Source organism: Telopea speciosissima, chromosome 1 (genome assembly GCF_018873765.1).
Source record: "Telopea speciosissima isolate NSW1024214 ecotype Mountain lineage chromosome 1, Tspe_v1, whole genome shotgun sequence".
Taxonomy (NCBI): Eukaryota; Viridiplantae; Streptophyta; class Magnoliopsida; order Proteales; family Proteaceae; genus Telopea; species Telopea speciosissima.
Window position 1 is genome coordinate 31,009,155 of NC_057916.1, and position 23,064 is coordinate 31,032,218.

Genomic DNA, 23,064 nt, shown 5'->3' on the forward strand with positions numbered 1-23,064 from the left:
AGCTGTGTCAAGATCCATCCATTAATAAAAGGGGGGGAAATCCTATAATCTCTAGGGGCTTCTTCTCTACTACGTGAATACCACTCACCGCTTTCCATGCCTTATGTTCCATTCCCCTAGTGAAGAGAGAGAGAGAGAGATTCCTTATATTGATTCTTAAGAGAATAACGTGTATTTTGAAACAAGGAAAATATTCCCACGTCAATAGTGTAGGGATCATTTCCCGCATCCTCTCATATTCCGATCATGTGGGATGACACTGTTACTCTCTCTCATCTCTGACCAAACCATTTCCATGCTATGACTCTGATTAGTGTGACGTGAGAGATTCCTCCTACATTCGTGGCACCATGGGGAGCCCTCCCCCCTTTGAAATAATAAGGAAATCAGTAGTCCCTCTCCAATCTTATAACCCAAACAAGTAACAAGAAGGCTGGTAGAGAAATTGTATCCTCACAAACAAGGCAATTAAGGCCAATCAGGGTCATCCTGGCCCGACCTTGAGGGTGGGTCAAGGTTGGATTTTTCAGGTCCTGAGTCAAGGTCGGGCAGGGCCTGGGCCCAGATAAGAGAACTCAGGATTGGGCTAAGATTTTAAAAAACCCAACCCAACCCCACCATGTTGCAGCCCTAGTTATAATCCTAGGATCAAAAAATTATTTACAATATGCTTAATTATATTATCACCCTCTTCATGCTTTAAGGTTTAACTCTTGTATGACAAAGAAATGCTAATGGCGTTTAGTCTTCCTCCCTTCTCCTCTAGCCTGCTGTACTCTCTTTGAAACTGTGTTGCCTCTCCATCTTCCCGCTCTTTCCATAAGTTTCCTCTTCACTCTCCCTTGGGCCCCAAACTAGGTAAGTGGCTTTAATACACTCTGGGGAATGCATGACGGGACGTGTCACATTTAATGTTCTATCCACTCCTCTACGTTACACTCCCCCCCCCCCGTCTTCTTCGCCTTCCATTTTTCTCTTTCCCTTTTCATTTTCCCTTTCTGTTTATTGTCTCCCCTTCCCTTTGTCCTCTCCTTCGTCTGTCTTCTTCTCATTATCCCCCTTCTTTCTACTGTAGTTTCTCTGTCTGGCTTTCTTTGGTGTCCTCTGGTGGCCTCCTTTAAGTATGACGCAGGGTGCCTCCTCTTCCCACCATCACGGTCTGACTTCTGGTGGATCTGGTAGGGTCCCTTCTAAATCGGATTCTGTTTGTATGGCTTCCTCTTAAAGACGTTCGCCCTCTGCTGTCTGGCGTGCCTCGTCGACGTTCCCTGTCGCTCAGTCGGGTGAGGTTAGGGCACGGCCGCTTTTCCTGCTAAACTATTGTATGGGTTCACGTTGGGTTATCCTCGGCCCTCTCAGGATGTTTTGTGCTCTAAGTTGGTGGATCTTTGGCAGTCGATGGGTGCGGTTTATCTCTGTTGTTACGAATGAGGTGGATTCATGGTGGAGTTCAATACTTGTTTGGAGCGTGAAAGAGTTTGGGCTCTCGAGCCGTGGTGGTGTGGCCGTTCTCTGACTAATCCGATCGAGCATGTGCTTGATGATGATCGATTTGCTTACGAGAGAAAGTTCTTTCCCATTTGGGTCCAGCTTGGTGATGTGCCGTCCGATATTTGTTCCTTTGACGCGGTTAAGTAAGTCGTGTTGTGTATTGGTAAACTTCTGGACCTTCATCTCTATGTCCGTGATGATGACTCTCCATCGACGGTGGTTCGTGCTAAGGTTCTTTTCAGAATTAAGCAACAAGTCTGTTTAAACTCCATCATTCATCGAGTTTTTGGGGAGTCTCTTCCAGTGTCATTCAAATATGAAGCTTTCAAGATTTGTTACTGCTGTGGTCGGTTCTTTCATGTCGCTAACTTCTGCTCCTTTGTTAAACTTCCGGTCGACCACCGTTTACCTTGGGATAGCTTTGATAGGGCCCTCACGATCCCTCTTTTTATCAATTCCACTGTCGCTCACTCTTTTTCGGTGTTGGATGTTGCCATGATAGATCCTGATATCACCTCTTCTGATGAGTTTGGATTGCCACTCAGTCTGGGTGTTTCTGTTTCTACGGAGCTGGATGACCCTGCACCCCATTCCTCGCCTGTTGTTGCACCATTATCTTGCCCTATGATGGAGCCCTCCTCACATATTGCCAAGATTCCTGTGGATGTCTTATGTAGAGTACCCTTATCTCAGTCTGTTGTTGTTTCTGACGATCATGTTTGTCTTTCGGCTGTGGAGCCGTGTTCTACCCTGAAGGAGTCTAGCCCTTCTAGTGAAGATACTTTCATCTCTTCTCTTTTCGTGGATCTTCAGCCCATTCCTCTGTCGGGTGATTTTTTTGCCGACACTGTTTCTTTGGAAACCTTGATCGCACCTTCTTCTGGTGCTGCTGATGGTGACTGTTTCAAGCCCGCTATGCCTATTGCTTCTGTCCCTGCCTAGTCGTTTTGGGATAATGGGAAGCCTGTTTTATTCTGTTCCTCGGTTGCTTCTCCTCCATGCAAAGAATGCAAATTCATGGTTGTGGACGTCCCCCCTCATCTCTCTTTTGCTTTCACCTCTATGAAGGATTTTTTTGAACTGTCCCTGGCTGCTGTTGCAGATCCAGAGGGTCTGCTCTCCCTGGTGAAGGAGTGGATGAATGAATTGCTGCCCTGTTCATCTTCATCGATGAAACTCTATCTTTATCTGGCACGTCCCTAACTTCAGACCCCGGAGTGTTGCAGGAGCCACGGATCCCTAGTTCAGTACATTTCTTCTTACTGAATTCTGAAACTTTTAACTTATGTTTGATACGGCTTACCTTTATGTTTTGTGTTTCTGTTAGTATTTGCCTGCTTAATTTTCGTTTCCTGTCTCATTCCTTTATCCCTCGAAGACATATTTAGTTCTGTTTGTTTTCTTGTGCTACTTCCTTTTCATGTGTGTGTTTTTCCTACTTACCTTTTTCTTCGTTTCCATCATGATTTTCACTTCTTGGAATATTCGTGGTATTAATAATTCCTTTTCTAGCCGTTGTGTTGGTTTACATGCTAAATGTGTTAACCCTGATTTGATATTCCTTTGTGAAACTAAATGCCATGATCATGCTGTTGTTCGCATCCTAGGGTTTTCCCATTTTTATACTTTGATTACTTGCTTTGACTGCCCTGTTGAGACAAAAGGCAAAGGGGGGTTTTGTCTTTTTGCGAAGACATTTGTTGTTATTCTGGAAACTGTTAGGGATCCCCTCTTTTGTGGTATTAAAACGATGGATACATTTGTGGGTACCTTCTGGTGCATTTTCATTTATTCCCCTCCCCATCCCCAATTGCGTTTGGGATTTTTGGATTAAACTTTTGAATTTTCTTACTACCATCACTGAACCCTATCGTGTATTAGGGGATTTCAATGAAATTTTGGATCAATCTAAAAAATTGGGAGGCAATCCCTTTCACCCTACGCCTTCATCGTTATTGTTGGCTGATTTGATCCGGTTATGTACTCTTGAAGAAATTAAACCGTGCGGTTCATCCTTTACTTGGTCTAATCGTTGTAAACCACCCAAACTAATTAAGGAATGCCTAGATAAAGCCTTCTGTTCCCCTACCTGGTTTCAGTCGTTTCCCTTGTTTTCTTTGAAAAAGGGTTCTTCTATATGCTCTGATCATAATCCTATCACCTTCAACACTTCCTCTCTCAAAACCTCTTTCAAAAAAATTTTCCACTTCCAATTAGCCTGGACTCACCATCCCGATTTCAATAGTTTTGTTGATGATTTTTGGAAGCAGTTTTCACCTGAGACTTTCCCATGTCGGTTAACATCCTTTTCAAACCTTTTGAAACGTTGGAATAGAGATGTATTTGGCCACATTGATAATCTTAAAAGGAATTTAGTCTCTAAGTATGGCCTCATGGAGGATCAATCTCCATACTATAAGGATGATCTTCTTTGTTGTTCCAACAAGCTTAAATGGATTCTGGATGCTGAGGAATCTTACTGGCTGCAGAAGTCGAGACATACTTATATTCTTTTTGGTGATAGAAATACTAAATTCTTTCATGGTTTGGCTAAACAGAATATGCGGCAGCAGAGAATTGATTTTCTTTATTTGGAGAATGAAGATAAACTTACCAATACCAAGGATATTGCTTTGGCTTTCGTTGATCATTTTCAGTCTGTGTTTACCACTTCATCCTATTTGGATGCTAGCTTTATCGAATGCCTGTTTCCTCCCTGTGTTTATGTCCTTGTTGATGGTTCTTTGTGTGCCCCTCCTTCCGTTGAGGAGTTAAAACATGTGGTTTTCTCTTTAGGACCCCTCAAAGCCCCTGGGGTTGATGGTTTCCAAGCGTGTTTTTTTCAAAAATTTCGAGATACTATTAAAGCCCCCCTTTTCTCGTTTATCTGTGATTGCTTCTCTTCTCTTTCCATTCTTGCTACTTTTAACCACACTTTGCTCTGTCTCGTACCAAAATCTGTCTCTGCTTCTTCTGTTAGTGATTTTAGGCCTGTTAGTCTTTGTACGGTTTTGTATAAATTCATTGCCAAAATTGTCGCCAATCGTCTGAAAACTTTTCTACCATCCTTTATCTCACCCTTTCAAGGTGCTTTTGTTACGGGCTGCCAAATCTCGGATAATATTATCATCTCTCAAGAAATTTTTCACTACCTTAATCATAAAAAAGGGCAGATGGGGTGGGTGGCGATCAAAATTGATATGTCCAAGGCCTATGACCGAATGGAATGGTCTTTTATTACTTCTATACTTCAATTTCTAGGCTTTGAGCAGCACTGGTGTACCTTCATCAGGCACCTTCTCTCCTCCACAACCTTTTCTATTAAACTTGAAGGCACCCCATTTGGTTTTTTCAATGGCTCAAGAGGCATGAGGCAGGGCTATCCTCTGAACCCATATCTGTTCATTATTGGGTTGGAGGCTCTTTCACGATTGATTGCTGTTTATAGGGAGCTCAATCTCTTCAGAGGTATTCAGGTAGCTAGAGGAGCTCCTGAGATAACTCATCTACTTTTTGCTGACGACATTTTTATTTTTTGTAGAGCCACATCTGAGGATTTGCTTACCATTAAGGCAATTCTTGATCTTTTTTTTGACCTTTCAGGGCAGGAGATTAATTTGGTTAAGAGTGGTATGCATTTTAGTAGTAATGTCTCTTCGGCTGACAAAACTCGCTTATATAAGATCTTGGGAATTCCAGAAATGAAGACTAATTCCTCTTACTTAGGGACTAAACTTTTTTCTCAGAAGTCTAAGGTTAAACATCTTAATCCCCTGGTTCAAAGAATTAAGGCTAGGTTGTCTTCTTGGAATTCTAATCATCTTTCTTTTGCAGGTCGTACTGTTTTAATTAAATCTGTCTTAAGTTCTCTTCCTGCTTATCTTATGAGTTGTTTCTACTTTCCTAATACTATTTGCAAACAAATTGATTCTGTTAGTTATAATTTTTGGTGTGGTGGAAATGAGACTTGTAGGAAGAATGGCCTGGTCTCTTGGAAAGCAATGTGTTCCCCTCCTCATTTGGGGGGCTTGGGTTTTTTGCCAGCTCGAACCCAAAACTTGGCCTTTCTGCTCAAACTTGGATGGAGACTTCTCTCTGAGTCACAATCGGTCTGGGCTAAGCTTTTGAAGGCTAAGTATTACCCTCAAACTTCCCTCTTTGATCTCACAACTATGCGGAAGAGAGGATCTTGGTGTTGGAACAGTATCACTAGGATCCTTAAGCCTCTCCAGTCTATATGCTTTAGGAGGATTGGTTTTTCTCAGAGGATGTACCCTAAGAAAGTTGACTTGTTTCTCTCGAACCTTAGGTGGAAGGAGAATCTTCTCAAGGATATTGTACCTTCCCTTTTGCATCACATCTTAATTATCCCCTGTTTTGAAACTATTGACTCTTGGTGGTGCACATTAACCAAGGATGGCCACTTTAAAACAAAAGCAGCGGCTTCTTTTCTTTTGAATAACTCTTTAACTGATTTTGCTTCTATAGCTTGGTGGAAATTTTTTTGGAAACTCAAGCTTCATCCTACGTTTAAATTTTTCTTCTGCCGTGTATTACATGTATGGATTCCGGTTAAGGATTATATTTCGAAATGGATTCAGATCGATCCCACTTGTGCTCTCTGTGGCACTTATAATGAGACCCTCTGGCATATCTTCCTCTCTTGTGACTGGGTTAAACACATCTGGTTAGCTGGTCCTTTGGGTTTGAGGACTGAACTCATTTCATTCCCCTCTATCAAACATTTCTACACTTCTGTGTTGCTTGGCCGACAGCTTGATAAAGCCTCTTTAATTTGGTTTTTTTCTGTTTTTATTATTACTTGTTATTTTATTTGGCTGGTTCGAAATGATTCTATATTTAACTCTGTTGGTCCTAACCCTGGTCAGGTTCTGAGGAAAATAAACCAGTGGTTATTGGACATGGACATTTTCCCACCCCCTCTTTATAAAGTGGATGTTTTATCTTCTCCTGATTCGGATATTCCTAACATTGCTCCTAATCCTAGGTTTGATTTACCTACTTTAGATTTTCCTGTTTTGTTATGCGTAGGGTTTGATTCCAGAGAAATAGATAAACCTGGATGGATTTTTGGTTTTTTGATAGATGGGAAACTTCGTTTTCTGACAGTTAGGCGATGTAAAAACAATCATTTTTTGGAATTTGAGTTGGCTGCCATACTCAACGGACTAGATTCTACTGCCTTGAGAGGTTTGAAGCTGAAAGAAGTTTGGTGCTTTGATAAGGTGTTGTCTGGACTTCTTCTAACTCCATCCCTTTCTCCTTGGCCTTTTGAAGTCTTTCCTTACTTTTTGAAGATTATGGATTGAACAAGTGGTGTCCTATTTAAACAACTTGCTAACCCTTCTCTAATTTCTTGGTTTAAATGTTGTGTTAATTCTGCTTACCATACCCCTTTTTGTCTTGATGATTGTACAAATGTGACCTTTTAGTTATATATATCTTTCTTTTTCCATAAAAAAAAAAAAAAAACCTCTTGTATGACAAAACTATAGTTAATTAATTATATTTTCCTATTGCCTGTCTCGCTTGCTCCAAAGCAGGCCTAGGGATCTCCCACCTTTTTGAATTTATTTTTTTACGTTTTAATATGCCAATAAACGAATCTGTCCAAATGTGGTTTACATTTCAGTAAAAAAAAATTTTGTAAGCTCCGTTTGGTTACAAGAGAAATTCAAATATTTTTCCTGAAAAATAAAATATAATTTACAGGGAAAAATCATTTTTAGTGTTTGATTACAAAGGAAATTCAAATATTTTCTTAATAAGTGAAATATATTTTACAAGAAATAAAAATATTTCTCTTCACTTCCCTTTCCCCACTTCCCTTCCAACCAAAATTGAAGCTTCTAGCTGTGAAATTTATAAATCAATAAATTTAAAAAATAAAGTCCACAATTTGAAGGTCAATAACTCTGATCTTAAGCGGTTCGTTTAATTGAACTTAATCTTATCCCAATTAAATAAGTTTTTTTTTTCCTTATAGAATTGGATAACATCTTGACAAACAATTTTTTTTAGGCCGAGTCCAGAGGCCTACTCTAAGGTCTAAAAGTACTCTATAGTTTAGGATGGTATAATCTTTATATTTGGAATGTTTTTCAGGTTTTACGAGATACAAGGGATATAATTCGGGAGCTACTCACTCTTGGCCTTGGACATCCTTCCATTTTAACTCAACTTTCTGTTTATGTTTCTTTAGCAATTTTTTTGTAATGATGAAACAAGTTTACTTGCTCTATTTTCCAGAGGCAAGCAGCTAAAGCTAATAGTAACAAGCTATCACGGAAACTTGAAAAATGTATTATCCCTATTCTCTTAATATTTATTTTCTTCTCATAAAAGAAAAAACTACTTGGGTCCTTTCTCGCCAAACAATTATATTCCATGTCTTTCCTCGTCACTTCTAGAGTCATTTTAGGTTAAATCCCTTCCCCCGACTCAAAACTCTTTCAATCTGAATCAAATCACCTCTTTATATTGGAACATTCAATGGCTTGTGTACACTGTAGCACATCTCTGTCACCTCAAAATATTTTATCACAACTTATCATGTATCAAAACTACTTCTAAATTAATTCTACCTTATACACTTCTTATTTTATCTTTTCTAATTTTTTTGTTGCCATATTAATTTACCATGTCTTGTTTTACTCTTTCTACAAAGGCCTGCAAAGAAATTGATAGCCAACTATCCAATTTTTTGGTGGCTCCAAAAAGGAACAGAAAGGAAGTTGACCTAAAAGTTATGAGATGGGACCAATGGGGCTTAGGGATCAAGAGGAGCCAAATCCACAATAAGGCTTTGTTGATTCGGGTGGGTTTGAAATTGATAACAATCGAACTGATATCTAGGCTCAAGTACTAAAAGCAAAATACATTATAGCTCATAACTTCCTAAGAGAAAACTAACATGATTCTATCACAATTCTTTCCAATTAATGATAGCTACATACTGAAATCCACTGGACCTATGAACAGAAAATTGGGGAGCTCAGACTGGTGCTGTTCTGGTCCGAGACTTACTCCTCTGTGCAACCCATAGTCAGCAAGACAAACATATAATCGTTGGTTCCCTGGTAGAAATATGAAGGTACTCCCAAAAGAAAATCCCAACACATTACAAATTTTAAGTAATATTTAATAGTTGGGTTTGGATTTAAGTATCTTTCTAACATATGTTACCATCCTTGACCTCATTCCCTAGCAATTATGCATACCAAATACAAAATATGACTATAGTAGATCATCTGCTTTGATCATCAAACAGAAGAAACAAGATGGGCTTCATTGTTCCTAAAACATGGTGTTTTATTGATAGCTCACTTGAATTATGTCAACACAGGAAATGCCCAGAGCACTATCAGTGAGAGCATCAGAGATGGAGATATGGACAGATTCTCAGCAACTGAAGGCCTGACTAGAGTTGGAAGAAGACATTCAGTGGCCGTCGGAGATCTTCGCAATTTTATTTGATATTTAGCAACTTTTCAAACCTTATGGGTCTGTAATTATTAACAAGGGGAACAGACACTTGATATTACATGCTCATGATCTTAATGTCAAAGCAAGAAAATAAAAAATAAGCTACACACAATATTTAAACGAAATTTGTAATATGTTTAGTTCAGCTTCATTAACACATTTCATTCCAATAAACAAAAAAAAAAAAAGTACCCAGGCACATCTTCCCTTCTTTCTTTTTCTTTTTCTTTTTCTTTTTGGGGGGGGGGGGGTTAGGGGCGTTCCCAGTCACTATGGTATTTTAATCTAGATAGTAGATACAACTACAAAAGAAATGACCAACCTAATTCACTTTTTACAGCATGCTGAGATAAAAAAAAAAAAAAAGTGTTCACATAGAGGAAGCTTGTTGATTCTTCAAGAAAACAACTAAATATAGAAGTATCACTGTTGGAGGCCATAATTGTATCCCATTTACAAAAATAGCTCACACTTTAGACCTCAAACAATTCTTTCTGATAATAAACCAAGCTCGTAACCTCTATGGTTGAAAGCAAAGTCATTGCTGAATGCTGCATTCAACTCCTCCTGTCAGAGTGAACCTGTACAAGTTACTGAGACACAGAAATACCCACAAGCTTCACGATCAACCTAACCTATAACCTCAAAAAGCTGAAAAATACATGGAAAACAATCAACTAGAATTAGGAAAACATAAACTTACAAGAGAGAGACTTTATTCATACCATGCAAACCAATACCTTTAAAAAGTAGAGGCCGAGATATCTGCTATGAACTAGCAGCAAAATAGAGTCAATTTACACATTTGATCTGACTACTCTTCTACCAATTGTATACTGCAATGAAGACTCCAAATATACAGAAACTGCATCACAAAAGGCAACCCAAAACACTAAGTACCCCCTCCCAAAAAAATAAAAGAAGAAGAAGAAAGAAGTTCTGCAGCACACTGGACTAAAGACTTGAAGCATTGGAACAAGTTCAGAATTTGCTAATACTGAGAACTGAATCACCACCCAAAACACAAAATACTGAAAACTGCTCTGGGCAAAGTTAGGGTGAGCAAATGAGTTAATTTCATTTATATTCATCATAGTCCCACCATTAGATGAAGCAAATATCAAAAAATTATAAAGAGGTGAGGAACCTGTTTCTTGAAGTCATTTCATGCAAATTTAAGCATGCAAACCCAAAAGGAAAAAAAAAAAGTACCCACGAGTAGCATTTGAAAACATCCACCAAGAAGCCAGATCTAATTCCAGGTCATAGAGGAGACTAGGTCATCTTTGCTCAAAATATGTTTTAAACCCTATCCTTAAAACTTTTCGTCCACCCAACAAGAAGTTCAGGATTATTTGGGCTCCAGCTAGAGCATAGCAATAACACTGTTAGTTGTAAGTAAGCAAGGATCAAGGTAGACAGAAGAGAAATGTAAGAGGAAGAGAGAAGACGATGTGAGGGAAGAGGAGAAGAGAGAGATGAGTGCAATCATATTGGGAGAGAAGTGATCTCTCCCCTATATTGATTACAAACTTAAGATATATATCCCTAGGGAGGTTAAAGGTAAAAAACATAAAACCACAGTTCAAGGTAACTAATAAGATAACACTCATACTCAAAGTACACTTATAACATAAACTCTAACACTCTCCCCTCAAGCTGGGGAATAAATGCCATACATTCCCAGCTTTGCACAGAAGGGTACTGAACTGGTGAGAGATGAGCCCTTTGGTGAAGATGTCAGCCAACTAGTTGTTTGTCCTCAAAAAAAGAGTGCAGATATAGCCAAAGTCAATCTTCTCCTTAATTGAAAGTTGGTCAATCTCAATATGTTTGGTCTGGCCATGTTGCACAGGATTGTGAGCTATACTAATAGCAACCTTGTTATCAAAATAGAGTCGCGCACAAGCCTCAGTATCAAATCCCTACTCTTGAACCAATCTTCTCAATCATAGGAGTTCACATACCCCATGAGCCATAGTGTTGAATTTTGCCTCTACAGTTGATCTAGCCACAACATGCCGTTTTTTGCTCCTCCATGTGCAATAGCTTGATGTGGAGCATATGTCGGACACTGAACCAACCCAATCAACATCCGTGTAGCCTTTTAACTTCAAATGGTTGTTCCTGGTATATAATAGATATTTCCTGGGGTGGAATTAAGTACCTGAGGATGTGATATACAACATCCAAGTGCTCACTCTTGGGAGCATGCATAAACTGATTCACCACCCCAACTACATAGGTGATATCTGGGCGAGTCAAAGAGAGATTAGCTTCCCCACTAATCTCTAGTACTTCCTAGTATCAATAAGAGATGGACCACAATCTTCTCCTAACTTGTGATTTTTCTCAATAGGAGAGTTTGTTGGTTCACAATCCAACATTCTTGTCTCTTTTAACAAGTCGTCCACAAACTTTCTTTAACAGATGTTTATTCCCTTTTGTGGTTGCGACACTTCAATCCCCAAGAAGTATTTCAATGGTCCAAGGTCCTTGATCTTAAATTGTTGAGCCAAGTAGGACTAAGAGTATTTATCTCAGCCTTATCATTTCCAGTCACCACAATATCATCCACATAGACAATTAAGGTTGTGATCGTACCATTACCACTTCGGGTAAATAGAGTATGGTTGGCTCGACTCTGGGAATATCTGTTTTCACGATAGCTTGTCTAAACCTCTCAAAACAAGCCTTCGGGAATTGTGTGAGGCCATATAAAGCTTTCTTGTATTTTCCCTTCATTGAGGGAAACTTGAAGCCTAGTGGAGTGTGCATATACACTCCCTCTTCCAAGTCATTATGGAGGAATGCATTCTTCACATCCAACTGATATAATGGCCAATCGTTGTTGGTTGCCAATGATAAGAGAATTCTTAACGATTTGTGTTTAACTAAAAGAACAAATGTCTCTTGATAGTCAATCCCATACACCTGACTATAATCTTTGGCCACCAACCTGGCCTTCTACCTCTCAACAATGCCATCTGATAGGTACTTAATTGAGTAAGCTCATCTACATCCAACCGGGACTCTCCCCTTGGGAAGATCAACCAACTTCCAAATACTGTTCTTCTTAAGTGCCATCATTTCCTTAGACATGGCTTCCTTCCACTTTGGGTCAGACATGGGTTTAGTGACATTCTTGGGAATGGAAGAGCAAGAAAGAGCAACAAAAAGGCAACCACAGTAGGAGAGATAGCATCATAGGAAACAAACTTGACTATAGGATTAGTACAAGCTCTCTTTCCTTTCCGAATAGCAATGGGAAGATCTAACTCAAAAGGAGGGAAATGAGTGCTACCTGACTAAGGAAGGTGGATTCTCAGGATGTAGATTCAAAGAGGACTCTTTATAAGTCTTCTTTCCCTCTCTTTTTTTTACACAAGTAACTCCTCCTTATAAGAACCCCCCTGAATGATCAACAATATCCACTTCCTTATGCTTCCCCACATCAAGCAGAAATGGAGGAAAAGGCAAAGGTGGACGTCATATCTATTCTGGCTGCTGAGCCGAGAATCCGTTTTTTTATCCAGACGGAGAGAGGTAGCTTGCCTGCCAATAGCTGCCTTGATTTCTAACACATTCTTTTGTACAGTTCAGATACAGAACTTAAGTCTCTATCAGAATGGCATCCTCGAGTACCTCTGAGGGGGTGACATCAGTAGCCTTTTCAGGATAGGTATCCTACATCTAAACTGAATTCTTTCTAGTTAAAGAATCCCTTTTTAGTTTCTTTGGAACAATTAGGAGATTCTCTAAAAGAAATACGGGGTTCTGGTGACAACATGCTTGGGTGGTAGGTTTTGAGAAATATTTACCATCCAAAAAAATGAAAAAAATGAGTTTGTGTCTAAAGAAATGCACTGAGAAATAGCAAATAAATAGAACCACTCACTATTCTCCCCCAGAAGAGGATGATGATGAGGATCAAAGAAAGGCACGGATTCAAAGAATATGACATCTTTGGAGAGAAGTCGCCTTCGAGAAGAGGGATGGTAGCACTTATAGCCTTTGGTAGAGGGGAATACCTAAGAAAAAGACATTGAGGGCCTTAGGGTCAAGTTTAGTCCGAGCAAACTTATTAATATGAACATAGCATACACACCCAAACACCTTGGGGGGATGAGAGAAAACAGAAACCTAAGGGGACAGAATTTCTAGAGGAGACTTGGAACCAAAAAGTTTAGTGGGCATACAGTTAAAGCAAGCAACATTAAGAAGGGCATCAGACCAAAATTTTTAGATACATGCATACCAAATAGCAAAGTCCTAGTGACTCCCAATAAATGGCCATTTTTCCTCTCAACTACCACATTCTGTTGGAGTGTGTCAGCCCAAGCAAGCTGATGGATAATGCCATTATCGGTAAAAAACAAAAAAAAAGGCTTTGGAGTCCACCATACATGTACTTCCCCCCTATCAGAACGAACAATTTTAATTCTAGTATCAAATTGAGTACAAATCACTTGATAGAAATTCAGAAGGCCTCAGCCATCACTCATGTGTTCCATCAAAAAGTCCAGGTAGTACGGAAACAATCATCAACAAATGAGACAAAATAGTGATAGCCAAACAAGAAGTAATGGGAGTAGGGTCCCAAACATCAAAATGCATAATATGAAAAAGAACAGTCGATCTATTACCATGATAAGGATAAGAGGAGCAACAATGTTTAGCAAATAAACAAGGGTCACATTGAAATACAAGGGAAGTAGAAATAGAAGAAACAACTGGGACAATTGTTTTTTCATAACACCAAAATAGGAGTGGCCCAAGCGTTGATGCCAAAGCAACACATAATCAACAATACTAGTGTCACTACACCCACACACATAAGACTAACTCATTCACTGCCAATAATCTTCTTTGTCACCAAATCCTCAAGTAGACAATGAGAAGGAAAGAATGTGACACAACAATTCGAGGATTTGGTTAAGTGACTCACAAAGAAGAGATTAGTGACAAAGTTAGGAACATGAAGAATAGAGTAAAAGGAAATAAAAGAAGTGGAATGAACACTACCTTTACCAACAATAGAGGAAAGGGAACCATCAACGACCCTAACCTTATCTCTACCAAAGCAGACAAAATATAATAACATGGAGACAAATCAATCATATGATCGGTGGCTCCAAAGTCAATGACCCAAAAAGAGGCAGTGGAGGGGTAGATGTAGAGACCTTCAAGGTGGAAACCAAAGAAACTGGCATTGTGGGTGTGGAAGAGGAGATGCCCAGCTGTGACATAACGCATTGAAAAGCTACAATATACTCCTGTGTGAGGAAACTATGATCTACTTGTAGTCCAAATGGATACCCCATAAAGTCAGTCTCAACCATCACGCCATCACAGTGTGTGCTCTAGCACCCCCTCTCCTGGTACCATGCATACCAGGGGGACGACCATGAAGCACCCAACACTGCTCTCTAGTGTACCCAGATTTGCCACAGTGGTCATATTTGAGTTTATCTCTGTCATCCCCATGGGATGGCCCTTGGCCTCTTCCTCCACCTCGCCAATCTTTGTGGGAACTAGATGTAAGAGCAAAGTGCTCAAGGGATGGTATAGTTTCCATGGCCACTCTTCGGGTCTCCTCACTTTGCAAGTAGCTACAAATTTTGTCTAAAGAGAGAAGGGATGACCAACCTAAGATTTGCACCCAGATTGGTTTATACTCTAGGTTCAGCCCACCAAGGAGAAGCAGGACACGTTCTCTCTCAAGTGTTCAATAGACTTTCATTTCATCCTCTAGGTTGGACAGTTGGAGGTCCCTATAATGATCATACTCCTCCCAAAGGCCAATAATTGTGTTAGAATACTCAAAGATTGTCAAGTCTCCTTGTTTTATTGTGATGCCTTTCTGGAGGAGTTGGTAGACCTTAGCCGAGTCATCCACTCAGTCAACAGTCTTAGAGACATTATCCCAAATATCCTTGGCTGTCTCCTTTCTCATAAATCTCTTTTCAATCTCAGGTTTCATAGAAAAAATCAACCAAGTCATAAGAGTTCTTGGTCTCCCATTTCTGATATGTTGGATCACTTGAATTAGCAGCCTTAATGGTACTTGTGACATATCCTAACTTCCTTCGACTTCACAAAGAAAGGTTTATTGAGTGAGCCCAGTCCAACTAGTTGGCGTTGTCCAACTTTACAATGGAAATCTGGGTATTGGGATTCTCAAAGGCAGTCTGACTAGGAATGGTACTATTCGGACCACTAGCCAAGGCTTCCGTTGGTCCACTAACCTCCAACATGATGCAAGAACACACTTAAAGAGTTGGTTTAATATCCAAACCAAATGGGGAGTAGTACTTAAAAAAAAATCCAGCAAGAGGGTAAACCACAGAACTTGAAGGAACTCAAATCACATACATATTTCAAGATAGAACATCATCCATAGCAACTCATAAGGCCTAAATGAGGTAAATTACCAACATGCATCATCCGAAAAAATCACACAAGCATTTCAGATAAGAAAAATAGGACAAGAACAAAAGCCAGCGGTACCTATCAGTCTGTGGGAGAACGAGTTGTGTTCCAACAATTCATTCTTTCAACAACAAAGGCCATGTGGAGATGAGAGGTACCTCCTGGGCGATTCCAACAAGTCCAGCCTCGCTTGTAACCGAGGCCCGATATGAGAGAAATGAGCTGGACATGGGACTGGGGGCGATAACACTGTTTTGCCTCTTTAATTCTTCAATCAATCTTCACAACCTCCAATCACCTTCAAATGAGTCTTCTAGTTGATGAGAGAACTCCAGTAGGTCTACTAATTGTATCTTCTTACATGGTAGAGCCTCTATTGAACCCCTTTACACTTCTAGGATTTCAAAAAAGGCACAAGGAATGAGAGGGAGTTGCTGGGTGACTCTCAAACCTTTTGGCTCTGATACCAAGTTGGAAGCAAGCAAGGATCAAGGTAAGAGAGAAGAAAAGAGAAGAGAAAAGAGAAGAGAGAAGATAATGAGAGGGAAGAGGAGAAGAGAGAGATAAGTGCAATCGTGTGGGGAGAAAAGAGAAGTCCCTCCCTCATATTGATTTACTAACTTAAGATATTAGAAATTACATACAACTCCCTAGGGAGGTAAAAGGTTAAAAACATAAAAGCACAATACAAGATAATAACCCATACCCAAAGACCAAAGTACCCTTATTACATAAACTCTAACACTATTATCAAAAACAAAATAAGATAATGATGTTATATCAAGTGTTTCTATAACTATGTCTACTGTGCAAGTAACTTATTTAAATTTTAATACGAAATATGGAGAGCTTTCTAGATACAGAGCATTAGTTACGGTTAGAACTTCCTTCCAAATGATAAAAGAACTACTCCAGAGCAAAGCATCTGTATAGGATTCTTGTATTCTGGATGACTTGTATGACAAACCATGCTTACCACTAGCTGGAGAATATAGCAATTACAAATAAAACATAAGAAAGTTTTTAGTTTGCATCACCATAAGGGATATAGGATCACCCAGCTTACACTATCATTTTTGATCTACAACTTACGCATGGCAGGGCAATATGCCACTGCAACACACGCATAATATCGTGATAGTCAGATTCCAGCCTTACAATGGGCTCAGCAACATGGGACTGTCTCTGAATTAGTATGTGACTCACTGTACAGCTGAAATCTGTGACATTGTCATATTACATGCCAATGGGAAAACTCTTCCCATCACTAGAGAGAAGTTACAAGCCAACAAGTTGAGTAGACTAATTAAAATTGGCATTCCACAACAGTTTATACAATTCTACTACAAATATAGAAATAAACCAGATTTCAAGCAGTGAAAACTTGTGCATAACCATAAGGCAACAGTTCATTACCTTTTATTGTTTAAGCAGTCATCTCTGTGTAAATGACGCTCGGTTTTCCAAAAATTTCCATGGAGGCCTCATTGCATTAGACAACGGAAAACCCAACTGTAGAACTCCTTTAAGCCATTTAATCCTGTTTGCAAGTTCTTCCAAATCCAAAATAGCAGATTCAATTGTGTCAGAACACATCGAATTCAAACACTCATTTTCACTGATTCTCATTTTCTTTGAGGACTCTCCATAACCATATCGATCTTTCCTCCCTGTGGTTCTTGCTACCACATCTGAAGCACCTTTATCGGATGAACTTGAAACACTACATGTGCCATTAGCTTTCCCCATGCTACTATCCCCCAAACCCAATTCTGTACCTGTATGTGGGCTCTGTCCCTCTTCATCTACTTCACCAGAAGAAGGTTGCTCAGTTGTTTCCTGTTCTGGAGGCTGCTCGGATCTATCTGGAACAGGCAATGAGCAAGCAGAACTATGTGAAGAAACAGGAGCAATAGTTTCAGATGAAGGCCCTTCGCCAGTAGCACAGCCACCTTTTCTGCTTTTATCTACAGATAAATACAGGAGAAAGCATGAATTTTATTAAAGGAAAATTATAACGAGCCTGCAGCATGGACATAATGTGAAAAGCTTACGGCAAAGTGCAAGAGCTAGAAATAAACAAAAAATATATGATATACAAAACTCATATTAGGTCATACATGGGAAGAGATTTCCCTACATGATTTAAACCACAGGATGGTATTGTATTATTATCTTAAATGTTTAAAACCTTTGGAGTACGCTTGAGTTAAGTACTGAGACTCAAAACAACCATCCTTAAATGCCGTGTCTCAACACACTATTGTTGGTCTAACTCTAACAATGTCTCAGGATGTACTGAACACCCCCCCCCCCCAATACACACACACACCCAAAAAAAAAAAAAAAAAAACAAAACAAAATAGCTCGAAATTGGCATTGATCAAAAGAGACCAATCAGGGCCTCTCATTTCTCTCTCTCTTCTTGACAAGCCAAATCATTCTCTTTTCTCTAAGTGCATAACGTCTTCACAAAAAAGAGACCAATGAGAGCTAGTACTGTATGGACTGGTTATTAAATTCTTCCTTGTTACAAGCTCTCAGAGCGACTATGATGAGTCTTCATCTTCACATTCTAATTTCAGAATCCCTTCAACGACTGTTTTTGTGGTTGCAGCAACCTAGGCTGCCTACATTCTATCTAAGGCCCTAGTTAATGATGATATGAAGATAAACTAGGGTTCCTTACATCTACTACAGTTGAGAGACAGGGAGAAAGAGAGAATGATTTGGCTTGTCAAGAAGACAGAGGCCACCACTTTATTTACAATTAGAGATCATTACAATAAAGGGAATAAAATCCTAGCCAAATCACATGTGCAACATGTGCATAATGAACTTGGACACTTTAATGTATCCAGGTCCAGACCATGGGTCATCCTTCAACACTCCCCCTCAAGTTGGTGCATAGATATCCCACATGCCCAATTTGGAGACAATCAGATAGAAGGATTGACCGTTAAGCTTTTAGTGAAAACATCAGCCAGTTGGTTCTCAGTTGTAACAAACGGAGTGCAAATCAGACCACCTTCAATCTTCTCCTTGATGAAGTGTCGATCAATTTCAACATGTTTTGTCCCATCATGCTGAATAGGGTTGTTGGAATAGGTGGTTATCTGGTTATAAGGGCAGATAGGTCTTTTCTCTTGGTTTATTTATGTTCTATGTTAGCTCGATTTTAAGTAAGGGCAGTTGTCCTAAGTTATGTTTTATTATGAGCATATATATAATATTGGGTAACCTGTGATAGAATACTCAGTTCTACCGCAGGTCCCCCCTCTCTTTGGGAATTGCTCTTTCTTCTTCCTCTTCTCCTCCTCCATCTTCTTCTCTCTTTTCTTCTCCTTTCTCTAATCTGATTGTCTAGATTCTGATATTAAAACATGGGATCAGAGAAGGTTTAGTCAGATTGGAGTTCCCCCCACAATCCTCTGCTGATTCTCCTTTATTGGTTTTTGCTTGTGGTGTGCAGCCACCTACAGCTGCCTCTTCTACGATATAATTCCACTCCTGTGAACAATTAATGGAGTGAGTTCTATGTTTATCTACCTTATTTGATGACTAATTGGAGCTATTTCTCAAACAACATTGATAGCTGCTGAAATCAATGCCAGGACAAAACCCTGACAATAATCGACTTTCTCTGGGAAGGTCCTTTTTGCAGTTCTATGATTCAGGCCTACTTCTACATGGTGTTTAGTATTTTGGGGGTTATTACAACCTGGTTTGCTTGCTGTGATACTTCTCTGAAGATCTCCTTTCTCTTACCAGAACCCTGAGATCGATTCTGGTTTGTTCCTTACCATGGCTGCCTCTATCAGTGAGATCGATTCTGGTGCTGGTGCTGTCAATTGCTACCTACCTGGCTGCAGATCAGTTTTTTTTTTGTTGCTTTCTTTATTATCAGTTGCTGACTTGCTGTTGTGGTTGCTGCTTCTCCACTTCTCTTGCTTCAGAGTCGATTTCCCTGGGTGCTTATTGTTTATCGATTTCTTTGAACTGTGGTTACTATGGCTGGTTCCAAGACACGCCACGACAATGTCAATGTTCAGATTACCTCCATAAAATTGAAGGGGAATTCCAACTACTTATTGTGGGCACAGGCTGTCCGGGTTTACATTATAGCTAAGGACAAGCTTAGCTACATTACCTCTCCTCCTCCAGAACCTGATTCTAAGGACTACAGCACTTGGAATAAGGAGAATGCAATTCTTTTAATTTGGTTATGGAACAGCATGGAGCCGGATATCGCTGCGAATGTTATGTTTCACGCCACGGCAACGGGAGTCTGGGATGACCTCAAGGAGACATACTCTCAAGAGAAGAGTATGACATGGATCTTCGAACTTTATGAGAAACTGTTTCAGTTTCAGCAGGGAGACAAGTCTCTCCAAGACTATTACAGTGCTTTTAAGGGCACGGTTGAAGAGTTGAATGTTTTCCAGCCTCTTAGTACTAACATTAAAAAGTTGAAGGCTCAAAGGAATGAGTTTTTTGTCTCTAAGTTTTTGGCTGGTTTGAGTCCTAGTCTCAAGGCTGTTAAAGGACATCTTTTGGCTGGTGAATCTGTCCCTTCCTTGAATGACACCTTTTCTAGGCGACAGCATATTGTCTCTCTTAGCTCCAAGCCTGAAACTAATTCCAAGGAAAATTCTGCTTTCACTACTGCTAGAGGCCATGATAAAGACTGTGGTTTAGGGGGAGGACGTGGATTTAGTGATCGTAATTCTGGAGGACAGCATATTGATAAAGCAGCCCGATTGTGTTCTTATTATGGGAAGACAAATCACACTGTTGACAGTTTGACACATGCTGGTCCAAGCATGGGAAACCCAAATGGGCTCAAAACTTGGCCAATCACGCAGCTTCTGAAGATGGTACTGATTTTGTTACACCTAGTAATACTAAGGCTGGTTCGAATGTGGGAGATTCTTCTACCAACTACCATGATGAGATGCAACAACTCATGCGTCACATCAAGAGTCTGGAATCATCTGCTTCCACTTCTGGGGCATCCACCACTGTTGCTACTCTAACTTATGCAACACCTGCTGCTCTCTTTTCCACTACTTCCACACCCTAGATCATTGATTCAGGGGCTACCGCTCACATGACTGGTAAGTCCTCTGTTTTTGGTTCTATTTCTTCTAGTTCTCATACCCCTCCTATTATTGTGGCCAATGGTTCCTCTACTCCTGTTACCGGACATGGTACTGTTTCTCTTAATTCTAATATTTCTCTTTCTTCTGTCTTACATGTTCCCCAATTTCCCTTAAGTCTTATTCCTGTAAGTCAACTTACTAAACATTTCAATTGCTCTGTAACCTTCTTTCCTTCTTACTGTGTTTTTCAGGATCTCCACACGAGGAAGATGATTGGTGGAGGGTGTGAGAAAGATGGACTATATTATTTGAATGGTGCTGCCCTGTCTGCTTTGGCTGCAGCTACTACTGTTGGTGCAGAGTCTCCGTTTCGATGGCATTGTAGGCTAGGACATTTAGGTTTGTCTAAGTTAAAAATTGTTTTTTCCCAGTTTAAATCTTTGAATAAACTAGAGTGTGAGGGCTGTGAGTTGGGTAAGCATCATCGTGCCACTTATCCCTCTTGCTCTAAGCCCCGTAGTACTTCTTTATTTTCATTATTGCATTCAGATATATGGGGTCCTTGTCGGGCAAGTAATAGACATGGTTTTCGGTATTTTGTAACTTTTGTGGATGATTATTCCAGAATTACTTGGCTGGACCTTTTAAAGGATAGATCAAAATTTTTAACTGTGTTTCCAATTTTTTGCAATGAAATAAAAAATCAGTTTAATGCTTCTATAAAAGTGTTTCGGTCTGATAATGCGTTGGAATTTGTTCAATCTGAGATATCCTCCTTTTGTGCTACACATGGAATAATTCATCAAACTAGTTGCTCCTATACTCCTTAACAGAATGGGGTAGTGGAGCGGAAAAATAGGCACTTACTTGAAGTTGCCAGGGCCCTCATGTTGCATATACAGGTGCCCAAACATTTTTTGTGTGATGCAGTTCTTACTGCATGTTTTTTTTATTAACCGAATGCCATCTTCTGTTCTTGGTGAAAAATTACCATTTTCTATTTTGTTTCTCGGTGTTTCGAGTTTTAGTTTGCCTCCTAGGGTTTTTGGGTGTGTTTGCTTTGTTCATAATCTCCATCTCCATGGGGATAAATTGGACCCTTGGTCAACCAAATGTATCTTCTTAGGTTACTCTAGGACCCAAAAGGGATATAGGTGCTATGATCCTCTCACTAGAAGGCAATTTGTGAGTGCGGATGTCACCTTTTTCGAAGGTACATCCTATTTTTTTGATCAGCCCACCATGTCTAGTGATCCATTAGCTGTGTCTGACCCTCCTCCCATTCCTGCCATTGTTCCTCTGTCTACTTCTCCACTACAGGTGTACCGGCGTAAGAGGCACATTGGGCAGCTCTATCCAGATCAAACTAACCCTTCTGCATCGCTTCCTGTACCTTCCTCAACCTCTGGTGGAGATCTGGTCTTACCTGCTCTTCCTTACTTACCAGCTGATCCGGATCCTGATGACTTACCCATTGCCACTCGGAAAGGTAAACGTTCATGTACTCAAAAATCTTTAGTTACCTATCCTATTGAGAAGTTTGTCTCTTTATCTCATTTTCCATATGGTCCTTACAGTCTTGCTACCTCTTTGTCTTCCTCTACTATTCCTCGCACTCACACTGAGGCCCTTACTAATCCTGCCTGGAAAAAGGCCATGGATGTGGAAATGGATGCTTTACTGACTCGACATACATGGGGGTTGGTGGACTTACCTCCTGGTAAAGACCTGGTCAAGTGTTGGTGGGTGTACGCAATTAAGTATCACTCTGATGGGTCTGTTGAGCGGCTCAAAGCCCGCCTGGTAGCTAAACGGTACACCCAGACTTATGGTGTTGACTATTTTGAGACCTTCTCTCCTGTGGCTAGGCTGAATTTTGTTCGCCTCATTATATCTCTGGCTGTGAATTTTGATTGGCCCTTGTACCAGTTAGATAACAAGAATGCATTTCTTTATGGTGGCCTACTTGAAGAGGTTTATATGGAGCAACCTCTAGGATATGTTGCTCAGGGGGAGAATAGTGGACGTGTGTGTTGGCTGCACAAAGCCATTTATGGGCTGAAACAGTCTCCCCGAGCGTGGTTTGAGAAGTTTAGTTTAGTTGTGACTGGTTTTGGTTTTACTCAGTGCTTTACAAACCATTCAGTGTTTGTTCGTCGCCAAGGAGAGAAATTGGTTGTTCTTGTTGTTTATGTTGATGACATTATTGTGTCAGGGAATGATGAGAGTAGAATCAAGGAGGTGAAAAATTACTTCAGCAGCATTTTCAAACTAAAGATTTGGGCCAGCTTCATTACTTCCTTGGGATTGAGGTTATTCGAAGTAAAAAAAGGAATCAGCCTGTCCCAAAGGAAATATGTGTTAGATCTCTTGACCGAAACTGGTATGCTCGATGCAAAACCAGTAGATATACCAACGGATCCTAATCACAAGTTTGGCTCTGATGATGGTAAGGTCTGAAGGATGTTCATTCCTATAGCAACTTAATTGGGAAGCTGTTATATTTGACAGCCACTAGGCCAGATATTTCTTA

At 40.0% G+C, this 23,064-nt stretch overlaps 1 protein-coding gene across 1 annotated transcript in view; it reads right to left on the reverse strand.

Annotated features, from left to right (window-relative positions):
- Positions 1–9,005: 9,005 nt before the first annotated feature.
- Positions 9,006–23,064, reverse strand: part of LOC122643026 — an 81,791-nt gene continuing 67,732 nt past the window's right edge. The window contains exons 7-9 of the mRNA XM_043836655.1: positions 16,846–17,396; positions 9,723–9,862; positions 9,006–9,648 (exon numbers count right to left, since the gene is read on the reverse strand). Of these exons, the coding sequence (XP_043692590.1) occupies positions 16,864–17,396 (533 nt within the window). The 3' untranslated portion in view covers positions 9,006–9,648; positions 9,723–9,862; positions 16,846–16,863. The remainder of the gene's footprint in view (positions 9,649–9,722; positions 9,863–16,845; positions 17,397–23,064) is intronic.